Below are 23202 nucleotides of genomic sequence, written 5' to 3'. Positions count from 1 at the left end.
GACATCAACAGTATAAGCAGACTTAACATGTAAATAAAGCATTTTATATTACCAGGAAGCAAAGGCGTTCAGGGACCCCAGGGATTCCCAGGACTTCCAGGAATACAAGGCCCAATGGGAATCCTTGGTGTAAAAGGTGAAGAAGGAAAAATGGGTCTACCTGGGCCTAGTGGAGAATGTGGAGATATGGGAATAAAAGGTTTGTAAAAATACACTTCACTCTGTAGTTATATTGCTGCTATGTTTAGATTTGTTACTACTCTGTTAAAAATATGTTTAATTTTTATAGGAAAGAGAATAATCATCTGCAAGGTGCAGTCACAGGCAGTTCAGAATTGCTGTCTTTCATAATTTCACAATCTTTCCTAATTCTTCTGATTTAACATCACTGGGTTATTATTGAATTAACAAAAAAGCAAGGGAAAGATTGCAAATTCTGTCAGCAGTAAGCCTGCTGAAAAAACTGAGAGCCACATTAGTATTTGAAGTCTTTCTCTATTAGGAAAGTCACCACTCAAACTGATTTTCAGGACACATGACTCATGAAAATATATTTACATTCCATATGTTACTTCCAAGGTGAAAGGGGGCCACCAGGAGACAGCGGCTGTGTTAACCTCCGTCTTGAGAAAGGACAAATGGGGGACCCAGGGTTTCCTGGTGAGCATGGATTGAGAGGTGAAAGAGGTAAGTTCATAAAATAAAGCCCTACATACACACATATTCCCCTGGCATAAATCACTGGTGGTTTTGATAGTGTGGACTCAGGGCTGCAGAAACATCCAGCCAGCATGCCGTGTTTACAGATTCCTAAACTGGCTGCACAGTTTCTTTGGATCATCAGTAAGGCAATACACCACGAGTGAAAGCATTGCTATATTGAAAATCAGTGTCAAACACTGGCTTGACTTGATTGGTCATTATCTTGTTCTTCAATCAACTTCAGGTGAAAAAGGTAATACTGGTTTCAGAGGAACACGAGGATTTCCAGGGAAGAACGGTGTTCCAGGACTGCCAGGTGACCAAGGAGACACTGGAGTGATGGGGTTTCCAGGATCACGGGGTTTGCCTGGACCAAAGGGCCTTCAAGGAATTACAGGTTTTCAAGGAGAACCAGGTGACCAGGTAAACAGAGTGGTAGTGAAGTGTCCTTTATTTTGCAGTTATCTCCTGCCTCTAAGAAATATGATGAGGGGTGCTTGTACTGTACTCCTCATTAGACTCATTACTCACCATGTCTCTGAGGAGAGACAGCCAGTGTAGTAGGAACTGTAAATTCCCTAATGAAACACCTCAGTGCCGTGGTTTCATTTTAGCAGGAACTGTGGTGGGAGTTAGGAAAGGACCTCTCTTAGCTACCTGTTCTGATGTAGTGCTTTGCCATGTAGTTGAAGCCCAGGCTCCACTACACTAAAAAGGGGGGCAAAAAACAGATGCACAATCAAGTCTTTAACATTATTCTTAAGAGCAGATTGACAAACCAATTATCACAGAGATCACAACATAGCAGCAGCACAATTATGCAGTTAATATGTAGCTGTTTCTTCATAGCCTGCTGTGTGAAGTGACCAAGGCAATAGGCAAGACAAAACAAATCATCTTTGCCCCAAGCAGAACCCAGGCAAGCAATGTTGCTCAAGAACAAATACACAAAATTACACAAACATTACATGCAAGGTATAATTCTTACTTCTTTTATGCTGGACAGATTACATGAAGGAAAAAGCACAGTTACTTTCTTGGTAAAGGGACATACTTTTGCTTGGTTTGTTTAATTTATTTCTTTGCTGAACATGCTGGTCATTATTCAAAAGGAAAAACAGGGAAATCTACATTTTTTTATTGTGACATCACAATATTTCTGGTTAATGGTTGTAGTAAATTTTGGGTAACATACAATAATATTTGGATAATATATGGATACATATTTTATGGTGCTTTTTAATTCAAATTATTCAGGCCATCTGTGGGGAAATTAAGCTGTTTGAACCAAGAATGAGAATAAGCTATAAAAACATAAATTCAAAATTATTAGCAAGTCTAACCTACAGTTTCTTGTTGGTAGCCAGTGTAAGACATTTAACAAAGATAGGTTTTTTTAAGCTTAAGATACAGTTTTGCTAAGAGAACCAAACACTCCTGCAGATCATTCCTGCTACATGTATCTTATGTCCAACATTTTTATTTTGTTTTTTTTTTTTAAATCAGGGTGATACTGGCTTACCAGGAAACCCAGGATATCCAGGACTGACTGGCCCCAAAGGATGTAAAGGTAATGAGTTTAAATAGACATGCTCTGAAAAGAGCAATATTGTTAGGATATATGTGGGATAGATGGTGAAGACTCATTAGAACATTATTTTCACTTCTGTCCTTTTTCCCATAAAACATGAACATAATTAGAAACAAGTCTCACTTACCTGAAGGCAAAAGTTGCATTTCAGTATATTTTTAACCAGCTTCTTCCTTTAAAAGTAGGTATTGTTAATTCAGAAGATAAATTCCTGTCAGATTTCAAGGAACTTAAAAATTCCATCAAAACCATGAACAAATCCTTATGGATATGGAAAACTTGTCAAATCAAATAAGAGACCATGCAATCAAAGTGAGTTGTCATAAATTGCATGTGCCAAAGCAATTTTCATTTTGCATTCTCCTAGCCCATTCTGTAGCTGTTTTTATCTATTAATGACTCTCCTGATCTTAAAAAAGTGTCCAACTTTGGTTTTGTGGATGGAAAGGTTGCTTTTGTAAAATGGAAGTCATTGTACCTCAACAGGCAAGAGAGGTGACCCAACTCCTCTGCTTGGCACACATGGTCAGAAAGGGCCTCCGGGAGATCCAGGATTGCCAGGTACCTTTGTCCAATTGAAGACAAAATTAGACTTAAAATTTTATTTTCTCTAAGTTTTGTTAGCAGAGGGAGCCCTGCTCCCTGTGCATTTTGAGCCATTCTGTAGCAATAGTTGTTCTTATTTTTTTTTCTTTAAGGACTCCGTGGATTTCCAGGGGAGAAGGGCTTACCAGGTATCCAAGGACAGCCTGGAAGACCAGGATCCAAGGGTGACCCTGGATATCCAGGGATACCTGGATTACCAGGTAATTAAAAAATAATGCCATGGAATAGCTCAAAAGAGATATGGAACAGGAGAAGGCAGTTGAGGCATCTCTGAGGAGGCTGGAGAAATCAGAGAGCATATAATCAGAGGTGGCGGGCATTGAAAGTTATTTCTGTACTATAGCAGCAATTGTCTGCTCAGTCTCAGAGAGCAAGACCCATCAATTCTTCCTAGATCCCCAAACGCTTTCAGGTACTGTTGTTAACACAATTGCTGCACAGCATGGGAAAAAAATCGACAGTTTAATGGACTTGCATATTCATCTTTCACTCTCAGGAGCTACAGGTCCTCAAGGATTGCCAGGAGAACCTGGAGAAAAAGGGAAACCTGGAATTTTGGGACCTCCAGGATTGCAAGGGTTGCCTGGATTCCAAGGCAGAAAAGGTGAACAGAATATACAGTGTCATTCTAGTGATAATGCGACAGTACCAGACATAAATACTCTTTCAGTAGTGAAAATGGAAAAAGCCTGTGACTGATTTGAACACTGGGGTCTTTTAAACTGCTAGAAGACTTACTCTGAGAAGTAACATAAATGCCACTTTGGAAGACTGAGCTACAATCTAAAATGAGTAAGGAAGAAGGTAGAAACAGAGTCTGGCTTAGCTGATGTAACCAACAGCAGAACTTTAGGAAAGAAAAAGGAGTTTGCAGTAATTAGCTGTTTCACTTCAGTTATGCTGTGTTCTACATTTTCACCATGGAGTGCCACTGTTACTCTATAAACCCAGCAGACTGCTATGACAGCTTTGTTTTTCAAATTTGTTTTAACAAATTGTGATAACTTGAGTTGCATTTTATTGTTGGTTTTCTTGCTGCTTGTCTGATTTTGGAGTAGTTAACATAGAAGTGTTTCCTCCAAATCCTGATTTACACTTCTTGCAATGATTGTTGTGTTTAGATTGAATGTTAGTTCATCTATACAATTGTTTTTGTTGGAGAACATTATTAACTTTTACTATGCTTAGAATTGTAGAAATTGTAAGTTATCAATACTCCATAAAGAAAGTTATCAACTCTTCATCCTGTAATAATAATATATCACTATATTATTATAGTGTGCCTCATAACCAGTTCCCAAACAGGAAGAAGATTAGTGACCCATATCCAGAAACCACAGTAAAGTAACACTTGGGGCTATAAATAATGGTTAGAGAGGACAATAGGTCCACTTTTTCAAGTTGTGCTTAAGGACAAATTGAGAAGGTTTCTTACAAATGACTGAAAATTCAAATGAAAAATGGAAACAATTTATGATTGCTTGCAGTAAATAAGCAGTGCTGATTTAAACTGTCATGACAGACTCCCTGCCAGTACATAATGTGCAAGAGAACATTTCAGTGTTGCAAACAATATTTGCTGTAACAAAGGCAGAGATCTGCTGTGGCAGGGATGTCTGAAAGGGGTCAAAAAAGAAAAAAAAGCATTCTTCTGCTGAAAACTTCATAATTGATGGGCTCTTTCCTTCTTGCAATAAGACACTTCTTTACTGTGCAGAAGTTATCCCAAGTCCTGCACAGGAATATAACATTAAGACATGTCCTGCAGAAGGAAAAGCTCAGTCCCAAATGGAAATTCATTAGAGACAGAGTTTCCCACTAAGCTGAGGATTCTGTGTATTGCCAGCATAGCTGGAAAGAAGGTTAATACCTTTGAAATATACCCAGTAATGAAAACTGACTGATATTTGTATTCCAATTCAACTGGATATATAGATCTTGGTGGTGTTTTCAACAAATGCTGGTGCAAGCATTAGAAATGAAATGGGTGATTTGTAGCTAAGTACATGGCTTCGTTAGTCTCACTGGTTTTCAGTTGCATTAAAAGTCCCGTGCCTTTAGATTTTAAAGAACTTCTAGATTTAAAAAAAAAAAGGAAGTTAAACATCATCTATCAAGGCATAATCCCATTTTCTTTATTACAGTAGTTTTACTAGTTAAGGGCTTAGCCTGGCAAGCCTTACTTGTGTGAGTAATCCTTGATGGAGCAAGTAATACTCAGACCATCACCAGGAGGACTTGTGTGAGTAGGAGCTGAATTGGGCTGTACAACACAGAAACAGTGGTTCATGCTCAGGTCAGCCAATTCAGCTGTACCTAGAAATACGGGACTATAGCAATCCAAAAATCTAGAATTACAAGTGCTGATATTATAATGGATTGTTGGCAAATGTGTCAGAAATTCCCTGGAAAGCAAGTAAAACCAAGCCATCAATCTTGCCTGAATGAGCCAAGGATCAAAAAAGTTTTTAGTGGTGACCTGGGGGGCCAAAATTAGTTAGGAGTTCTTAATAATTTTAAAATACCACTGTTAAATTTCCCAAAAGCAACTCTTACATAAATTTTAAAACGGGAACGTGTCCAAAGCACAAGAAGGCTACAGAAAGCAGGAATGAAAGTTAGAATGTCATGAGAAGTTAAAGAACAGTTAATTGAGGTCATAGAAGATATTATGGGTTGGATTACTATTATTATAATAATAATAATCCATATTATAATGTGGATTACACAGAGAGTATATTATCAATGTTTTGCAGGTTTTCAAACAATTTTCTGGATTTAATTTTTTTCCAGACTGGTGTTTACTACACACTGGATTTTTTCAATTCATCCTTTGTTAAATTTTAACTAAAATAATTCAACAGTTTCTGAGAACAAAGCTATATGAAGATAATTTTTCATGTGCCTGCTAGAGCTTTTTTATTTTTTCATTCTCAGATGACCCATCTTTGTCTAGGAACACTTAAATTTGGCAGATGAAGCAGCTGATGAAGGGCATTTGTGCTGCTGTTCCTACAGCAATTTGTCCTTGCCAAATTTGATCAGTTTATAAATTTTAAAAAATATATCCATTCATATGTGCTTGAGTAATGAATTCTCCCAAGATGCCTGCTCAGCATACATGACAGATTGGTGAGCTGTGGGACATGCTGGGATCAAGCACAGGCACCCAACAGAGAACCTACATCTTCTGTGCCAGGAAGGAGCCAGAGGAAAGGAGACAAGACACACAGATAATTCAGGCTTGTGGGAGAAACCCCCTGCAAGTGGACTGGGAATCCTGACTGGAGAGTCAGGGCGGGGAGAGGGATTGATGGGGAAGAAAAGGAGGCAGAGAAGAGCAGCAGAAGTGGGACAGAGACAGGAACAGGCACTGATAGTATCATTGATGATGATCAGTGTCCCTCTCTGGTGCAAGAGGCATCCCAAGTCTGTTCCTGTTTCTGAAACCCCTCCGAAACCAGTCACAAATGACCCACCAGTTTTGCCAGACCTGTTGCTATCACCAGGTGACAGACTGCTGTCTGCACTGAGGAGAAGTGTTTTCTCTCACATTTGATAGTTTATCTATACAACCTGGGAACTAAAAAGCACTGATGACATGGAGATATTTTACTCTTGACTGCAAACAAACACAACCTTAGATTACTTCAACTTTTGAAAAAATGGGTAATAAGTGCCATCTATGGTTTTATTCATTGTGTTTTAGCAATTTTCAAAAAAGAGCAAATTATAAAGCAAAAGTTATGTCTGACTACCACAAACACTCAGCCAGTGCTAGTGAACATCACTAGTGACAGAGCTGCTCTACATACTACAGTGTTTCACCAGAGGCTTCAATTATAGATTTGTTGTCTTCAAAGGTTTTGTGCTGTTCGGTTCAAAGAGCTTTTTTAGTACAGTGATGCAAAAAACCACATAGTTTTCTGTGTGAAATCTGCAGGACCAGAGAAAAGAAGCCAGGTGGAAGTTCAGCCTCTTTTTGGTGCAGCTGGGTTAAATTGCACTTCTATTTTGAACAGAAGCTGTAAAGAAGTTCTAGCTTTACAGCTATCTTAGGTAGTGTCTGCATCCCCATCAGTGGCCATGAAGCAGTAGCACAGAGAACTTTGGAGTAGCAACCACATGTTGCCATGGCAGTGCAGCCACAGACACAAGGTTCTCTATCGATCAGGCCATAATTTATTAGCTGCAGGATGGAAGTACCTAAAGGATTAAAAGTTATGTTTTCTGATTGCTCTGATGTGAAACTCTATTAAGACTGCTATTTTTAAACTTTTCACATTTGCCTTTCCAAAAAGACAGCACTGCAATGTGATTTCATCTGCAGTTGCCAGTAATCAAATTCAGTAAATACCCCATCTTGATCCAGTATGTGTTGTCAGATTGAAAAAAAAAGGCTTGATTTTAATTGTGACTGTAAAGGATTTTTGTGTAATACCTGTGTAACACCTCTCAGGTCTTCCTGGACTGCCTGGACTGGACGGCTTGGATGGACTAAAAGGTCAAAAGGGTTCTGCAGGAGCTCCAGGTAAAGATGAAAAATAACTGGAACAGAAAATCTTCTCCTACATGACTGAATATGCAAGGAAAGGTGCATGTTATTTTGATGTTTGCTTTGCCCAGAAGATATTATTAATGCTCAGACTAAACTTTCAAACAGAATCTAAAGTATGCTTAATGGCACACCTGCTGTTATTTGTGGGGAAAACTTTCAAACTTCCACTACTTACATAGTTTTGTTGGAATGTTTCAAGGCTGTTTATAAAATTTAAAAGTTCAGTACAGATGACTCAAAGGAGAGCCAAGTCTCTTTTTTTTTTAATATCTGAAAGATAAAACTAACAAATTAAAAGGAGACCTGTGAAATCCCAGCTCCATTTAAAGTCTGTGGGAGTTGTGCCTCAAACATAAGGGGAACATGGATTTCACCCATGCTGATGTATTTGCAACTTTCAAAAGGTGCTTTTGAAGCACTATTAAAAAACAATGTTTATAATCTATCTAAAGATTATAAATATATGCTGATAGAAAATTAAATTTAGAACCATACTGTTTACATTTCAAGTTACAGACAATAATTACACCACATAAAATAACCCCTGAAGAACAGCATTCAAGCAAAAAGATTACTTTCTTTGAAAGTGATGAATTAGGGCCAGATTCAACAAAACTCTATCCAGTTTCCAAGAAAGAACCAGAAAAACAGCACTAGGCAAACCTTGCAAGGAGGAACATCTGCAATTGGTATTTCTGTTCTGCACATCTGTATTTGTATTCGCTGTAAGCTTTATGTACATAATTGTTTTCTTATAAAGGTCAGAGTGAGACAGGGCCCCTAGGATACTCAGGAGAAATTGGACCAAAAGGAGACAGAGGTGAACCTGGATGGCCTGGTATTTCTATTCCAGGCTCCCCTGGAGAAAGGGGATTCCCAGGATTTCCAGGTAAGAAAAGGTTTTCTCCAAAGTGCTGCTCTGCAGAGCTGAAATTAAGCTCATACTTAATTTATTTTTCTAAAGGAACTTACTCTGGTTAATATGAATATTAATAGAAGATTCTTTCCCTAAAAACACTTCTTTTGTAACATGCTGATGTTTCCTGACATACAGAATCTCCAGAATTTCTGGTTTATGTTATAGGAAAGAATGAAAATAGAAAATTATGGACTTGAATAGACTCAGGGAACTGCTAGGTAGGGTTGGCACTTAGGAAGAAATTCCTGAAGAAAAAAAGTGCAGAAGATCTGGCAGTCCCAGAACTATAATAAATCTATCAACTGTTCTGATGTAAGTGCAAGATAGAACTGCCTCACAAGATTGCAATGGTTATTTTAGGGCTTGGTGATATAGGAACTGCACAGAAAAGGGAAAAAGCAAGTGTTTGAGGAAGGGCCACTGGGAAAGTGAAGAGACTGGAGCATCTGTCCTATGAGGAGAGGCTGAGAGAGGGGGAATTGCTTTGGCTGCAGAAGAGAAAGCTCAGGGGGAGTTTATGTGGAAGTACCTGATGGGAAGGACCTGGTTCCTTCATAGTGATATCCAGTGATAGGACAAGAGGGAATAGGCACAAACTGACATTCAGGAAATTCTCCTTAAAAATAAAGAAAAGTTTTAATTTCCCTGTAAAGAGAATTGGGCGTGGGAACAGGTTGCCTGGAGAAGTTATGAAGTGTCTGTCATGGGAGATACTCAAAACCCAGCTGGACAGAGCCTGAGGCAGCCTGCTCCAGCTGATCCTGCTTTGAGGGCAGGGTTAGTCTAGGAAGTCTCCAGAGGCCCACTCAAACCTCAGCAATTCTGTGATTAGAAGTGACAACAACTTTACGCTGCCAGACCTTGCCACAGTCATATAACACACGGAAGAAAAACAGCAGGAGGTGAAATCTGGTGAGGTGAATTATTCTAACATGAAGACACAATCAATTTTTCTTAGTTTGGTTACTAGTTGGTGAACTGGGAGAGCCAACAGAATGGTGCTGTTGAGGAAAAAAGGAGGTTTAATTCTGAGATGTATTAACACTGTTGGACACAGGATAGGCAAGGTCTCCAATGGTTGTGAGCAGCTTTGACAAATAAGAGAAAACTCACCAGGAAGTAAATGGAAGGATGGGGTCAAAAGCAAGACCTTTTGTGGAAAAGAAGGTAACAGAATGCAACCCACTTGTTAACAAGCTGCAACTGTTCAAAAGTGTTGTGCAGAGAGGATGGTAACCTGCAACTCTGCCTGTCACAAGTAAGGGCATAAATGTTTTATTGTGTAAAAATCCAGATTAAAGATTAGGGGAAAAATGCATTTAAGGCTAGTAAATTCATCTTGTTCACTGAGATTTTCAGGAATAATTTTTAGGAATTTTGCTGTGAATACTTATCCTGCCCCAGGCAGAATCATTTCACAGTCCCCACTCACTTCACATCATTACCATTTCTCCCATTACTGGAATTCAGGAAAACTCAGCTATCCGTGTCAATGTGCCAACATGTGATGATGTATTCTTCAGGTTACATAGATTTTATTGGAAGAATTAAAAATGTAAAGAGATAATGAATATTTTCACTTTGACAGGTTGGCCTCATTAGCCTGGGGACTGGTATGTTTGGTATACAAGCAGGAGCATACATTACCTCCATGACTTCTCATGTCAGCATTCTTTTACTTACTAACTTCTGTCTGTAATCTAAAAAAAACCCTCAGATTTGTATTTTAAAATGTGATCCCTTAGGTAGAAGAGGACCTGTTGGACCCACTGGACCTATGGGAAGATCTCCTGATAGTGCTTCCCCTGGTCCTCCAGGTGATCAAGGATTACCTGGTTTAGACGGCATCAGAGGTATTAAAACTAACAATACCAACTTTTATCATGTAAAAAAACTCTGAGACTGCTAGGAATAACAAGGTTACTGTCTGTGAAACAATGTATAGAAGTGCATAGGGAATAAAGAAACCCATCACTACCTCAGTGAATACACAGAGAAGTGAACACTAGGTAGATAACCAGAGCAAGGACAAAATGCAGATCTCCAAATTAAGCAACACAGTAATAAATCTATGAAATATAAATATAGAGAAAATATAGAAATGTTTCAATGAATGTACCAGTAACTTGCTGCCTCTTCTGCTTGCACAGAAGTTAAATAACTTTGGGAACTATTCCTATCACTGTCTTCCTTGGACAAAGGCTAGCACTAGTATTTCCAGAAAAATGCAAGGGCTATCCTATAGCCTAGAGAAAAAAAACCCAAAAAAAACAAACCCAAAACACACTAGAGTAAGATAAAAAAAAACACCAGCAGAACATGGCTATTTTTAGATGTTTGCACTTTGTGTATACAGTAAGAATAAAGTTCTTTTTCATAGGTGATCCTGGAAATCCTGGTCCTCCTGGAGAGACTATCTTTGTGCGCGGAGATCCAGGTGATACCGGCATTCGAGGGGCACCAGGTAATCCTGGGCCACGAGGACAACAGGGAGCCAAAGGCCCTCCAGGGAGCCAAGGAAGAGAAGGCCCAAAGGGTATGGTCAGAGATGTTTTCAAGTTCTGTGTGCACTTATGCCCAGCCCCTGTGACAGCCTTGTGCCCAGGGGGTGGCCATTGGCGATGGAGCTGGGCAGAAGGGGTGGAGGCTGGACATTCCACAGCTCTGCCTGGTTACCTACAGACACAATGGGGTTGGGGTAGAAGGTGAGAATAGAGGCAGACATGCACTGCTTCAGACCAGCTTGTTGGAAGACACCTCTGCAACTCTGAGAATAAGGCAGTAAAACATTTTAGTTTTACGGTAAAAATTAGAGTTTGCCAGATAAGTGAACCGTGACCCCTCTTCAGGGGTCCTGAGAAACTACAGGAAATGAAGATGTGTTAGTTCTAACAGAGTCTCATGTCTGCCCCATATCAATAGCTTAGGGCTTTCAACAGATTCTTTAGTTTGAAAACAGAAATCTACATACTCTGCTCTTTTCACACACTGTAGAGAAATCCCATCTACACCAATCATTTCCAATCTCTACAAAAAGAAAATTTCCAGACCAGGGAAAGAAGAAATGTGTATTTCTTTCTGTGGCACAACAGAGTTGAGGATTCCCAAGGATTTTTTGTTACTCAAGCATCCAGATTGTATTCTATTTTTGTTTGGTTTTATTTCCAGGTCCTATGGGGGTCCATGGCCCACAGGGTCCACCTGGTGCTTCAGGACAACCAGGAGACCAAGGTTTTCCAGGAAGACCTGGTCCCAGAGGTCCCACAGGTACTTATGAACCTGTTGCTCATTGTCATTCAACTGTAACTGTGATCCTTCTATTCATACATAATCATACTAATGTTGACTTGCATGCAAATAATTTAAACAATCTCAGAAAAAAAATCCCTGCAGTTGCCAAATTAAATGATTTCTCATTTGATTAAAATTTTCTGAACTATTTGTTTCTAATGTCACATCATGTAAGTGATTTCAGTTCTCATTCCATTCTTTAATTTACATGCCTGAAACTTGCTTCCACCTGCACCTCAATGGCAACAATCTGCTTTCCATTTTTCAAATACTTCAGGTTTCATAGGTAAGTTCATGACTTTTGATTATTGTTCTTTTCATGGGAGCTCCCTTATATATAGAAACATTCAGCTCTTATTAGGAGATATCCTTGGCATGGTTTCTAGGAATAGTAGGTACTGCTAGCAGGACATAGTTCTAATATATATTTCACATGAACAGCACCAATGTCATGAGAATGCTCTGCTGAGAATCTCATGCTAGGATGTCAATTAGACTTGTGAAACATTTGTTTCTGATTCTTATTTGGGTTTTTTTTTGGTTTTCACACAAGATGCTTTCTAACCAAAATTGTAGCAAAAGCTTGAATCCTAACACTGGACTACTACAAACACTGAACTCCCCATCTGACTAAATGTTGATCCAAAATGCAAACAGGCAAAAGCTGCCAGTAACTTTCACTATATAAAATGTGACTATTCTTTTTTTTCATTATGCATTATAATTACTTTAGATGGCTGTTATGGGCTAGCTTTTTTGGCCTGCCTATTGATAATTAAGCAGAAAAAAAATAGGCAAAATACTGGAAAATGTTCCATGTGCTAAGATGTTTGCACTGAAGCTGGGTAGGTAGACTTTAAGCTTTAACTCAAATCAGTTTGGGGCACATTAAGACTGAAGCTGTACACCAAATATGTGAAACATAGAATCATTGATTTGTTTAAGTTGTAAAAGTCCTCCAAGATATCAAATTCCACCATTAACTCAGTGCTTCCAAGGCCACCCCTACACCACATCCCCAGGTGTGCCACATCTACACTTCCTTTCAGTACCTGCAGGGATGGTGACATTATCACTTCCCTGGGCAGCCTGTTCCAGGGCTTGACAACCTTTCCCATGAAGACATATTTCCTAATATCCAATATTAGGATGAAATTGATGAAACTTAAGGCCATTTCCTCTTGTTACTTGGGAGAAGAGGCTCTCTACAAGCTCCTTTCAAGTAACTGTAATAGAGCAATAAGGTCTCTCTTGACTCTCCTCCAGTTCCCTCAGCTGCTTCTCACCAGACTTGTGCTCCAGACCCTTCCCAGCTCTGTTGCCTCTCCCTGGACACACTCCAGCACCTCAATGTCTCTGATAGCGAGAAGCCCAAAACTGAACACAGGATTCAAGGTGCAGCCTCAGCCGTGCTGAGCACAGGGGCACAGTCACTGCCCTGGTCCTGCTGGCCACACTATTGCTGGTACAGGCCTGGATGCCATTGGCCTTCCTGCCCACCTGGGCAAAGTTCACAGACCAGCTAACATACACTTGCTAACACTGGCTTGCCACACTGTTAATACTGTGCTAAAAGACTAAGAGTAAAATTAAAAACAGTAGGACTCAATAATTCAAGATTTGAAATACTTTAAGTATACTCTTGAACACCCAAATCAGCTAACATTTATGTTGACTTTTTGAATGGAAGTGATTAGCCAGTCTTGCAATTCACTTTCCCATTACACATTCCAGGTGACCCTGGTGAACCAGGAAAGATAGATGATTCATGCCCTACAATCCCAGGGCCTCCTGGGGAAGCAGGGCAAAGAGGAGAGGATGGCTCTGCAGGATTACCAGGGCCAATAGGCCACCCTGGACCCCAAGGTAAGCTCATGTTTTGAAAGCTTGGATGTTCCTCTCAGCCATTTAAACAAGTTGAAAAGGGTCAGGGTGTCAGAGTTACTTCTCTGTTTTACCCTCTCTCTTCTCCTTAGACACTTACTAACAGTCTCCAGAAACACATAGTGGGCTGGTTAATGCTGAGGATGATGGATAAATGTAGCTGGACCAGGCTGTTTGAGCCCGCCTGTACTACATTCCCGTTTCCTAGGCCAGGCAGGGCAAAAGCATAAGGCACTGAATGAGAAAAAAGTTCTTCAAGTGGTATTTTTCCTTTTTCCCCTTGAAATTATAAAGCAATGCTTCAAGCCATCCCTGTGGTTTAGACCTATTTGGAGGATGCTTGAAATATTCATGCTTTAAAATCTAGCAATAATTAATCCCAAAGCTCTGCTAACCAAAGTCCTAAAAGGACACTGAAGTCAGAGAAGTGGCTACAATAGAGGTCTTTATCTATTAGAACATGAAAAAGTTACCACCAAAGAAAACTGACCAAAGAGATCTTAAAAGGAAGTGAGGAAAGACTGAAATGTTCTTCTGACAGATGAAAAAAAAACAAGGGTGATGCTGATACCAGTGACTCCAAAAGAGAGACCACCTTCTTAGAAACACAGCATAGGCTGCATTGCAGAACGTCTTCAGCTTAGATGGTGGAATCTCTTGTGTGGTTTTAGGTATTTCCTACTTAGGAAACCAAAGTTTGTTGTGTTGGTTGCTCTGGAAATCCAGTGTGTCCAGAGAAAAATCCCTGATTGTCTCCCAGGAGATTCACAGCAGCAGTCATTCCCATCACGAAAGGAAACAATGCAGTTTTCAGTTAACTCTCTAGTTTTAGGTATCTTAGTTGATTTGCCAGCTAAAAGGGGTTTCTGGGGTTACATAGCTGTGTTTCCATTATATGCATCATTAAGGGTTTCTGTCAAACCAGGTGCTACAGTGATACACATATTTGAACTGGTTTTATGAAAGAAATAAAGAAATAGTAATGCTTTTTCCTTCATTAAGATAGGAGAATCCAATTTTTTCCTGGCTTGGAAGGTAAATTGGAAGTTTTACTAGCAAAAGCAGTGGATTTTATTAAAAACCTTCAATATGCTTAAGCTTTGGCAGAATAACCCTGCAACCAACATAGAAAAGCTGTTATTTTTTTTGCGTGGTTCAGTCTTTTGTGGTAAAAAGTAACAAGGGGAATTTTGAATGTTGTGAGACAACCTTGAATTACTTAGTCTGCAGATTAAATAGCAAAGTCTGCTAGGAATGAAACACCATTACTGAGAAACAACTGTGATGGGTGCTAGAAAAATACCACTTTAAGTGCAACAATACCTGAGAAGTGTTACATTGTTCAATTCAGGTTATGTTTTAGGTAGCCAGTAAACAGGCCCATCATTATCTGCATCCTACATGAGATGTATCTTTTACTGCCACAGCCACACCTTCCCTGCTAATGTATAAAATGTATGGACATGTGAGAAATACAAAAGGTGAGGCCATCAGGAGCCTAAAAATGTCCAGTTCTGCAGACCCAGCCCCACCCTGTTCTCTAAGTATTCCAGTACATCCACTACTTCAAAGGGAGTTTGCTATGTCTTCTAAGCCTTTGCTGAATGGGGTTCTCAAAGCTGACAGCTTGGCTTTTCTCAGGAGGAGTTACAGCTCATTCCATGGTACAGATCCTGACTTGCATGATAATGTTTGTTGGGGAGTGCTTTGATTTCAACTCAAGATCTCTGGAGAGGATGGAAAACCTTATCAGGAGCTGCTGTTCCTAAGTCCTGCGTCTGAGCTACTGCTGTGGTCACAGTGTGAATAGGTGGTGAAGAGAATTCCCAGCAGAAGCAGTTCTGCACCTCCCTGTCTCAGTGTCCATTTCGCTGACTTGCCCTTTGTGTTTGGACAATGCAGAACCTTAAATGCAGCCCTGTGAAGAAAAAGCACATACTTTTTATTTATCTAGGCATAAAAGGTGAAGAAGGATCATGTGGCCTGCCAGGTCAAGATGGGTTACCTGGGGCACCTGGACCACCAGGTGACCAAGGGAGCCGAGGAGAGCAAGGATATGCTGGGCCACAAGGTAAGAATGGAGCATGACTTCAGGGGGGAGATGCGTGAGATGATGCACAGACTCAGTTTTCTCTCTGCTCCAATTCCCACATGGATACATCCACCTCTTGCCCCTCTTAGTTCAAGCAATGACAGTGACATTTGGAAATTATTTCATTACAAGACCTGTTGGGAAAACATCCGTTATTAAGTGGAAAGGCAATTAAGCACCCATGCTCAGACAGCATATATCAGTAGGCATGCATCTCTGAGCCAGGGCTAATGGGGCAACTGTCTGGCAGTAATTAAAGTTGTATTTTAACTGTGACTGCTCTCTAATAAATTAAGGGTTTAATACATATGTGAGCAAGGGCCATTGACTGTTACTGCAAGGATTCAAATTCAGTCCAGATGTTCTGCTTATCCTAGTGAGTAAGTCTGGGAAATCATTGCCCACTTCAGTTCATTTCTTAATCCATACACCACAAGACAGAGGCACAATAGAAAAGCCAAGTGCCAAGCATTCAGTGGCAATCTAATTAATTTCTCTTCCTGAAGAAGGACAACAGAAGTCTACTTGTGTCTTTATTGCCCATGACAGCCTTGAAGTTGTATTACACTCAGTTGGGAATTTCTTGTTGAATGTTTAACACACGGCTGGTGTAAACTTTTACTGTATGTTATACAAATAAATTTCCTTCACCTTTCTCCAAGGTCCACCTGGCCAGACTGGTGTTCCAGGACAACCAGGCCCCCAGATTAGATCTGCAAGTGGATTCTTGCTTGTCCTTCACAGTCAGTCAGACAGAGAACCACTCTGCCCACAGGGGATGCCAAAGTTATGGACTGGCTATAGTCTGCTGTACCTGGAAGGACAAGAGAAAGCCCATAACCAAGATCTTGGTATGTATTGTACATAACTGCTCTCCAGCTAAGGGATAATATGGTGTTATCTATACAAGGAAAGACAAATCACATGGAGCAAGCTATAGAACTGTCAGTTCCTTATTTTCTACAGACTCAAAACTCATTTACAATGTTGATAATGAACTTGGTTTTGCTGCCATATTGTCACCCATTTAAAATGGCTTTCTGCTGCTCTGCAATTGAACTGAAAAGTATTTCTAAGTAATTTTGACTTGAAGGTGGAGAGATGAGTGGCTTATTTCACTTATCCCAGCTCATTTTAGGCTGTCTTTGAAGTCACTGGAGAGAATTTCCTAGGTCAGAAATCTCATTTGGCCACTCTGAAATAACTCCCTGGAAGATCTGCTCCTTTTTTACAGGAGACACAACTTGGTAAAGAGCTAGTTAAGTTGGGTAAGTACATTTGGGCAGTACAAATAAGCTTTACAGGTAAAGTATGCATCATGTGCACAGCAGAATCCTATGCTTCTCAGAGTCAGAAGCTAATATTTTTGGAAAAGCCAAATTTCTTCCAGAGACAGCTCTTTTTGGTGCCTTGGGTCATTTCTTCTCTGTCTTCTACAATTCTGACTAAAATTATATGTCTAAATAAGCTGCCTGACTTGCAGCCTGAGGAACCGATTCGTGGCAATTTGCACAGCAAAAGTTTCCTAAATTCTTGTTGACTTGTTACAAAAGAGTCAGAGAAGTCTCTGAGGAGGAGAGATCAAGGACCTAATAAGCTGAACAAAAAAATGTTTAGAAGAGCAATAAAAAGAGCTATTTTTAGAATAGCAGTGATGTTTTAGAATGTTTTCACTATTGTGTGTTTGGCATTCCCCAGGAGAGCCAGTTGCTAACGGAATGCCTCATAACAGCAGTGAAAATAAGATTCAAAGAGAGCAGGGTCCTTGTCTCCTGTGTGATTTTGCAGGCATTTTTCCTACTCAGGCTGCTCCAGATCTTTCATTACTACTGGAATAGAATATTACCAGTGATAAACAAAACTGGCTTCTGTACAGAAATGTCACATGTCTTTAATGAAGGTGTTTGGGTTTGGGGGCATTACAGAAATAACACTTCACACACCAAGTTCAAGGCAGAACTTTGTGCAGTGATTATTGCTAACTAAATAGGCCATCATGGAACTATTCTAAATTCAGCCCTGGAAGAAGTTCATCACAGAAGTATGCACTGGTCACTTCTTGGTTCCCACCAATGTCTGCCTGATGAGAATTTTTCAGGAATTTTATTTCACTTTGGGAGTCTGTGAAAGCTTTCTGGAACGCAGTAGGACAGCTGTTGAGATTTCAGCTTAATGCACTGCTAGCAATGGCTTGTCATACTTCACAAAAATGTTTCTATTTATCAGCATTGTCATTTAGTTTCTCACTGCTCCTAATGAGTTTGTAAATAGCTGATCACCTCTTGCCTAATTTATTTTTCAGTGTTGGCACAGCTAAGAAATATGTTATCATAACTGTTTCTCATGGTGACAAACTACATCATGTTTAAATATCAGAATGACACAATTAAATATTACCGGTCAAAGGAAGATACTTACTGGTAATAGGTCTCTGTTTTTCATGTAGACATTTTAGTAAAGGGCTTGGGAGGTTTAACAGGTGTGGATTACCTAAATCCTGCTAAAATACATAATTTTGTAGCACCATTGGTCAGAATACAATTTTCAGTTTACTTAGGAAGTGGAATAATTGGCATCACTTGCTGTTATTTTCAGGTCTGGCAGGATCCTGCCTGCCTGTGTTTAGTACCATGCCATTTGCCTACTGCAACATCAACCAGGTGTGTTACTATGCCAGCCGCAATGACAAGTCCTACTGGCTGTCCAGTGCTGCTCCGCTGCCGATGGCGCCGCTGTCCGAGGAGGAGATCCGGCCGTACATCAGCAGATGTGCTGTGTGCGAGGCCCCAGCACAGGCAGTGGCACTGCACAGCCAGGACCAGTCCATTCCTCCCTGCCCATTCAACTGGAGGAGCCTTTGGATAGGATACTCTTTTTTGATGGTAAGAAAGTGGGTGCATGACTATATAGACATGTTTCTTTCATCCAGCTTTTGTATTCTAAAGGTTCAAAGATTTTTAGCTCTGAAAAGTAAATTATTCAATGTCTAGCAAACATTAAAGAGGAAAAGTCACAAGAAACAAGACAAAGGTTAGTTCCAAATTGCAGAACCTACCTGTAGCTACATATACTGTACTCAGAGACTTAAGATACACATTTCTTAAAATTACAAAGGTTTTGCCTCCTTGTCTATAATAAACAATGGGGTTTTCATATACAAAGACATAGTTTTCAGAATTAGAGCCCCAGGACATTTTAACGCCATCCTCAAGTTACATTTGCAGCAGTTTGGATAATGGCATCGTTCTGAAACAACCCAGACTACTCCTTCCTTCACTTTGATAAATACCTGAAAGTTAAGTGGGCCAGCTCACTTAACTCTCAAAGTGAGACTTTGAGATTAATTTATTACAGAGCAAATTAAGATTTTCTCCAGCAAAAGAATCTTACTCCAATTTAAGATTACAAAAAACTGTACAGTTAAAAGCAAGTAGGGAAAAAGACAGATGAACATAATTTACCTATTTTTCATACATGGTTACCAAGTTGTCTCTTTGCTCTTTCCAGCACACTGGATCTGGTGACCAGGGTGGTGGACAGTCCCTTATGTCGCCCGGAAGCTGCCTGGAAGACTTCAGATCAGCACCATTCATTGAGTGCCAGGGCCAGCGGGGAACGTGTCAGTTCTTTGCTAATGAATACAGTTTCTGGCTGACCACCGTGATGCCTGAGCTGCAGTTTGCATCAGCCCCCCTGTCAGGGACGCTTAAAGAAGGACAGGAGCAGAGGAAAAAAATCAGTCGATGCCAGGTATGCCTGAAGCATGGCTAAGAAACAAACCAAAAGCAGGCAGCTACAGAGGGAGGCTTGCAGGAGGATGAGCAACGTGCTAAAGGTTTAAACAGCAGCTCGTGTTTGAATCTGTGTGAAAAGTGTGCAGCACTGTTCTCTTTGTTGGAGAGGAAAAATGAGACAAAGATGAGGGATCTGTTGAGCCTCATCCACCCATGTACACACATACACAAGCAGCAAAATCTGGTGTAAAATAATTAAGAAAAGACGAAACTCTGTCCCATTGGAGTCCACTGCTGTAATGTACAGGGAACAAGGTGGGTTTGAGGATTGAGTCAAGCTGGGAAGACCAAGGATGCCATACCTGTTGTGCAAGAAAATGGATTTCCTGTTAGAAACGGCATTTACAGCAGGATGAATATTTACATGGCATATTTTAAGTATTTATCTATACCGATAGAAATGTGCAAACATACCAATGTCAAAGCCCTGTAGCTGAATTTCCCAAGCTAAAGAAACCTTGCAGTTGCTGTTTCTGAGGGAAGGTAAAAATGTAATTGTTAAAAAAATAATATAACAATAAAAACAATTAAGATCAAAGTCTTTTACCACTGCAGTACTGAACCAGACTCTAAAAGAACTGTTAATTGGGCTTTCATTTGCAACTAAAAGCTGCAAATCCATTTAACAGCAGATTATGTAAGAAAATAAAATTAGCTGAGATAACAAATCTGTAAAACCCTGTATTTATATTTACAATTAATTTCTAAAAGCTGTTACATTAAATTATTAAACTATAATACAAGTTTCTGAATAAACAAAGCAATTTCTAATATTAATTAAAAAGAAACAGTGACATGGTGATGAAATGGGTGAACTTATCTGAGTGATAAATATAAGAACTGTTAGGACAATAAATTGTGTTCATTTTATGCCTTAGTTTGTAAATACACCAGAAAAAAAAAAAGCCATCACCATTAAGATCCTTGTAGAATAACAACTGAAGTTTTTTTATTTTTTAAAGCACAACTGTAAAAATGTTCATATCCTAAAGCACTAATTACCTTTTGAAAAAATGAAAACACATTTGTAACTCCTTCATTCATCTGTAAAACCAGAACTACTCAATGTTCTATATCATGGGGAAACATCTGAAAACACAGACTGCAAATGGAGAATCCATCATGTGCAGAAAGGCCACAAATGCTCCTTTTACCACTTAAATAAGCTACGTTTTACTAGGATGGAATCAAATGCTTTTTCCAGCACTTTTCATTTCAATTTGTGTTCACTGAGGTGCCCCCAACAAAAGGATTTTCAAGGAAACTGCGATCCTCATCCAAGGGTCCTAATTCAAAGCAAACTCCCTCTGAAGCCATCACGAGTACAAACAGGCTGATCAGCCAATTTAAAAGCTGGATACACAAACTCAAAGAGCAGGAAAGACAGACATTCCAGGCTCAGCCAGAGGAAAATAAAACAGTCAGAGGATAAGTCCAGTCGAGTGTAAATACATCTGACTGTGCAACTTCCTCCTGACACAACCAATCAAACCTCTCTGATGTGCTGTTCCTATGTGGTGGTCGACTGACTGTGCTCTTTCCCCTGGGCAAGGGTCAGGAGCCCTCCTGGGGCATCCCCACTGTGCCAGGGAACATTTCCCTCTGGTCCTGTGCCTGCTGGGACAGGGCACACCTTGGGTCACTCCCAGGTTATCCTGACTGCACCTGTCAGACCTGACACTGGAGCAGGGGCCAATCCCTGCCATTGATCCGTATGCAGGAGTTCCATCCCCTCCTGAGGCAGCATCCCACAAGCAGGGGAGAGCAGCTCTCCAGTCTGACACAAGTCCCAAAGTCTCGACTCTGCCAGGTGCTGAGCAGCTCAGGAGCTTCCTGTGGGAAGAAAGCAGTGGGTGGAGTGGAGCACCAGTGCTTAGGCACCTGTTTTCCAAGGTGTGCATGCTGTGTTTCCAAAAAGGCCTCAGCCAAAGCCCCACAGGGCTGGGAGCTGCAGCTGCTGCTCACGGTCACAGGAACAAACACCCAGGGGCTCAGGTGATGGCCCCATTTCCTGAGTGGATTTAGCTGATTCCACACTGAGGTCTCATTTATGAGCCTCACCTGACAGTGCTCACCAGCTCCTCCATCACTCATCTGCAGCCTCTTTTCAGGTGAGAACCTCTGGGGAGGAGCTGTGGCTTTCCTGAAAAGCAGAGCAGGGCTTTTGGTATAAACTGCACTGAGGTAAACAATAATCAAAACTTTATATACTGTGTTACTGCTAACTAGGTCATAGGGACAAGGTGAAGGCAAGCAAATAAAAAGAGTTTTTGGAATTGTATCTGTGTTCACCTAACTTGAACAAATGCACCAAAAAATCTAAAACATCAACAAAAAGCCTCACCAGTAATTTAAATAGGCCATTTCACAGCATTTTACCATGTTGCGCTTTTGTTTGCTTTAAAAACATCACACAACCCCCCCATATTTGTGTATCATTTTGATACAGGGTTTTTGCAACTGTGCCAGTTCCATTTTACTATGGTTTGTCAGAACATATATAGGAAATGTATTTTTAAGCTACTACTGATTAGTCAGATATTTCATAAGTGTAAATTCCTGTTCCATGTTCAGCTAACTCCATAAGGCATTGGTCAGAAATATTGTACTAATTCAAAATGAAATTGCAGATAAATTGCTTAATATTACACAGCAAGTAAAACAGATCAAAGTATAAAGCAGCAGATACTTTAACTCTGCAATCATCTGTCCAGTGACTATAAACATAAAAATAATTTTTAAATTATTCCTAGGGAACCTATTTTTGAAATTAAGTGTGAAAAGGCATAGCTGAAACTGTTAAGAGTAAAAACACTCCTAACAGCAATGGCCTTGTGCTGGGCCTTGAAGTCCAAATTACTCTTACTATGGCATTCCAGAGTCTGGATCTTGTGCAGGCCTGGTCAAGTGAATTTTATCCTCAACAGCAGGCAGGATATTAAGAGCAACACAGAAAATTATGCTGGCTGCACTTGGAGGTCACTGAAATTGGAGCCATTTGGGGTGAACTGCCTTGGAACTAAACTCAGAACTAGTGATTTTCAATGAGATTTGCTTGTCCATCACCCTGGCAAACCAGGGCCACAGGGAAGGTCCTGGTTCTAACTCAAGGCAAATCCTCAGGGCAGGTGGCAGATTCTTGTCCCTCACATCCCTGTGCATCAGGATTTCTAGAGGATAACAAGTGGAAGAAAAACACTGCATGGCATAAAACCTGATCTGCTCACAAGAAATGTGGCCATTATTATTTCATTTGATGCTTTTCATTACAAGGAAGGAGATGCACAAGTCCAATACTGAAAATGTCTCTTGAATCAAGTCATCTTTTGGAGTATTCAGAGTGTGTCAAAAGGGAGAAACTAAAGCAAAACTTAAAACTGGTATCACTCATTTTATCATAATGGTGCTATGCTGCAAAAATGGTATTTTTAAAGAGTACTTCAAATTCATCTGTGTACAACAGAGCTTCAGTTTTTGAGTCCACAATCCACATGCATAGAACAGGTATCAGAATGAGAGGACAGCAAAGATGCCTCAGCTCCAGACAGAGATGGTGCTAGGCTGGGGCCTGTGAGCTGACACAGGCTCCTCCAGAAGCAGCACAGGGACCAGGGCCAGGCCTTGCTGCCCCAGGTCCCTGCTTGTCCTGTGCTGTGAGCTGTCAAGGGTGGGGAGCTGGTCCTGGCTGGCAGCCACACATCTGCCCAGCTGCTTCACCCTCCAGCAGGACAGGAGAGAAAACAGGGGGAGAAAGAGCAAGAAAAC

General features: G+C 40.3%; 1 protein-coding gene across 1 annotated transcript in view; it reads left to right on the top strand.

The window, feature by feature from the left end:
• The window catches only part of COL4A4 (collagen type IV alpha 4 chain), a 62968-nt gene extending 42993 nt beyond the window's left edge, over positions 1-19975 (top strand). The window contains exons 31-47 of the mRNA XM_005527108.3: positions 56-199; positions 580-687; positions 947-1125; positions 2209-2272; positions 2780-2854; positions 2992-3099; positions 3396-3503; positions 7359-7430; positions 8218-8346; positions 10122-10229; positions 10757-10912; positions 11545-11643; positions 13402-13533; positions 15506-15622; positions 16306-16494; positions 18239-18525; positions 19151-19975. Of these exons, the coding sequence (XP_005527165.3) occupies positions 56-199; positions 580-687; positions 947-1125; positions 2209-2272; positions 2780-2854; positions 2992-3099; positions 3396-3503; positions 7359-7430; positions 8218-8346; positions 10122-10229; positions 10757-10912; positions 11545-11643; positions 13402-13533; positions 15506-15622; positions 16306-16494; positions 18239-18525; positions 19151-19414 (2339 nt within the window). The 3' untranslated portion in view covers positions 19415-19975. The remainder of the gene's footprint in view (positions 1-55; positions 200-579; positions 688-946; positions 1126-2208; positions 2273-2779; positions 2855-2991; positions 3100-3395; positions 3504-7358; positions 7431-8217; positions 8347-10121; positions 10230-10756; positions 10913-11544; positions 11644-13401; positions 13534-15505; positions 15623-16305; positions 16495-18238; positions 18526-19150) is intronic.
• Positions 19976-23202: the final 3227 nt, after the last annotated feature.

The sequence above is a fragment of the Pseudopodoces humilis genome, chromosome 11, assembly GCF_049639895.1.
Source record: "Pseudopodoces humilis isolate 2021_Gansu_Grassland_sample_001 chromosome 11, ASM4963989v1, whole genome shotgun sequence".
Taxonomy (NCBI): Eukaryota; Metazoa; Chordata; class Aves; order Passeriformes; family Paridae; genus Pseudopodoces; species Pseudopodoces humilis.
The sequence above is the reverse complement of the archived record's forward strand: the minus strand, read 5'-3'. Positions and strand labels throughout refer to the sequence as shown.